The sequence below is a fragment of the Camellia sinensis genome, chromosome 4, assembly GCF_055761805.1.
Source record: "Camellia sinensis isolate YWXY chromosome 4, ASM5576180v1, whole genome shotgun sequence".
NCBI lineage: Eukaryota > Viridiplantae > Streptophyta > Magnoliopsida > Ericales > Theaceae > Camellia > Camellia sinensis.
The window spans coordinates 138,311,966-138,313,984 of record NC_138964.1 but is presented as its reverse complement, the minus strand read 5'-3'; the positions used below and the strand labels follow the sequence as shown (position 1 = coordinate 138,313,984).

Sequence of the window (2,019 nt, the reverse complement as noted above, 5' to 3'; positions counted from 1 at the left end):
ATCCACCTTGGTGGGTGGCAAGAAGGGGTTATTAGGAAGGGGTCTCCAGCGACAATGACCACAACTGGTGCGTGGAGCACAAGTTTTCCCATAGACGGCGCCAACTGATGATACAGCATGTTCCAAATAGAACGGGTCGGATTGATCCACGCTTCCCAAATCGGTGCCCGAGGTACCATGCCTATCGAGTGACTTGCACAAGAGTTCAATGGGGAACGGGGAGTCCCCCAGCGAACCCTCCGACGAGCAAGTTAGAAAGAGAGATGGAATGTAGAGATAGATTAGTGATAGAAAAGCTTAACCTTCTTCTTGTCTTCGATGCCTGCTTATATCCTCTAGTAATCATTTCGTTGTCCCTTCCGACCTGTCATCTTGGCTGAAAGTCTATGCTCTAGCTTGCCTTATTCATGGTGAGGTCGTTCTGTCTCGACGGGGAGGGGTTATCCCAATAAATGTTGTAAGGGACTTCATTAATGGCTGATGTGCAGTGCAATAACTTTGCAGGATCTTTGTTTGCTTATGTGTCTTGTCTTTCTCTTACCACGTGTTTAGATGACATTGGTTCTTAATGCCATATTGAGCTCCAGCAACGTTAGGCAACGTTGGACGTTAGTATTTGAATTATGTATTAGGCCTTAAGTGGTGGGCTATATCCTTTATGGGCCTACCCGTTCAAAGCTTATTCATAAATTTTAGATTCTAAATATTTTTTTCGGTATACGTAATATTATTGTTTAACTGTTGACGCTAGTGGCAACAAGTGAAGCGAATTCGCAGCCATGTTCGAGGGCAGCCATGTCTTCTCCAAGCAAGTTCAACCAAGCTCCACTCTTTGTACTCATTAAGATTACCACATTCTCACAAGGCATATTAGCAATGGACACCCAAAGAGGCTTACCCAAAAACCCTATTTTGCACTCAAACAATTCTTGTGCCCTATTGTGCTCATCCACGTAGTACTCATGCCCACTTTCTATTCTCTTCATATAACTACCATCAATTTTCTTTATTGCACTCCATAGTTTCCCCACTAGTTCATGAAATTCATATCCTCTTTCTTCCTTGGATGCTAACACACTAGCAACCCCCACAAGGTTTCCAATTGAGTGGTTTGAGAGTGGTGGTTTCATCCTGATCCTCAAGTTCACTACATGGTTTATAACAAACTTTTTCTCAGTAACTAGGCTACCTACCGGTTCGGGTATAGCCCTAGCCTAGTCGCCGTCACCTTGGCCTCCATAACGTGCTTCTAGACGAAAGAAGAAACAAATTCAACACGAGTAGGATCCTTCACTTGTGATGAAGTGGCAACTTCTTTGAGTGCCTCTATCTTCGCTATGTTGAACACGAGCCTCTTCGTCACAATCTTTTCGCTTATAGAAGACATGACAACGGATAAATTTGATAAAGAAGGGAAATGATACAGTGCCAAATCAAAATTAGGATGCACAATGTCTCTAGCCCCTCAAGCCATGTCAGCCCATACAGTAATCAAGGTGGCCAACGAGGATGCATTTGCAATTTTATGAGAAATGCACACACCAATGGCGATCCAAACACACTCGAAGAAGTTGGATTGGATGGTTAGGAAGAATTCTTTTCCCCCAGTCATGACTTCCCAAGGCCAAAGAGGGAGGCGTTCTTTTAGTTCCCGAATATTAGGACTTTCAGTGACTTGTGATAGAGTGTTAACTTGAGCCTCATGATACTCGACTCCATCCTCGTTACAATGAGCAAGGATTTCCTCCTTGACTTCTTACTTGATGGGTTATTGGGTCCACTTTTGAACTCAATTTCGATGATCTGAACCGTTCATATTTTAGAATTTGTTACGTACATCATACTTGTAAAAAATCAAATTGATCGAATATTGAAAGAACTAAAAATCGTTTATTAAAAAAAATTAATAAATAGTTTTATTGTTTAATAAAACTTTTTGTTTACGTAGTTTTTGATATCCGATCAACTTAATTTTTTACAGGTGTGATATACATGACAAGTTGTAAAATGTGAACGGTT

At 41.4% G+C, this 2,019-nt stretch overlaps 1 protein-coding gene across 1 annotated transcript; it reads right to left on the bottom strand.

Moving 5' to 3' along the window:
- Nucleotides 1-734: 734 nt before the first annotated feature.
- LOC145824072 (stemmadenine O-acetyltransferase-like) lies at nt 735-1,130 on the bottom strand. Its single transcript, XM_082923659.1, has one exon. It carries the CDS (start codon nt 1,128-1,130, stop codon nt 735-737), a length of 396 nt encoding a protein of 131 aa, XP_082779785.1.
- Between the last annotated feature and the right edge of the window lie 889 nt (nt 1,131-2,019).

Excerpts from the sequence above, each read along its gene's own strand:
- LOC145824072 (XM_082923659.1), bottom strand. The coding sequence starts at position 1,130 with ATGAAACCACCACTCTCAAACCACTCAATTGGAAACCTTGTGGGGGTT.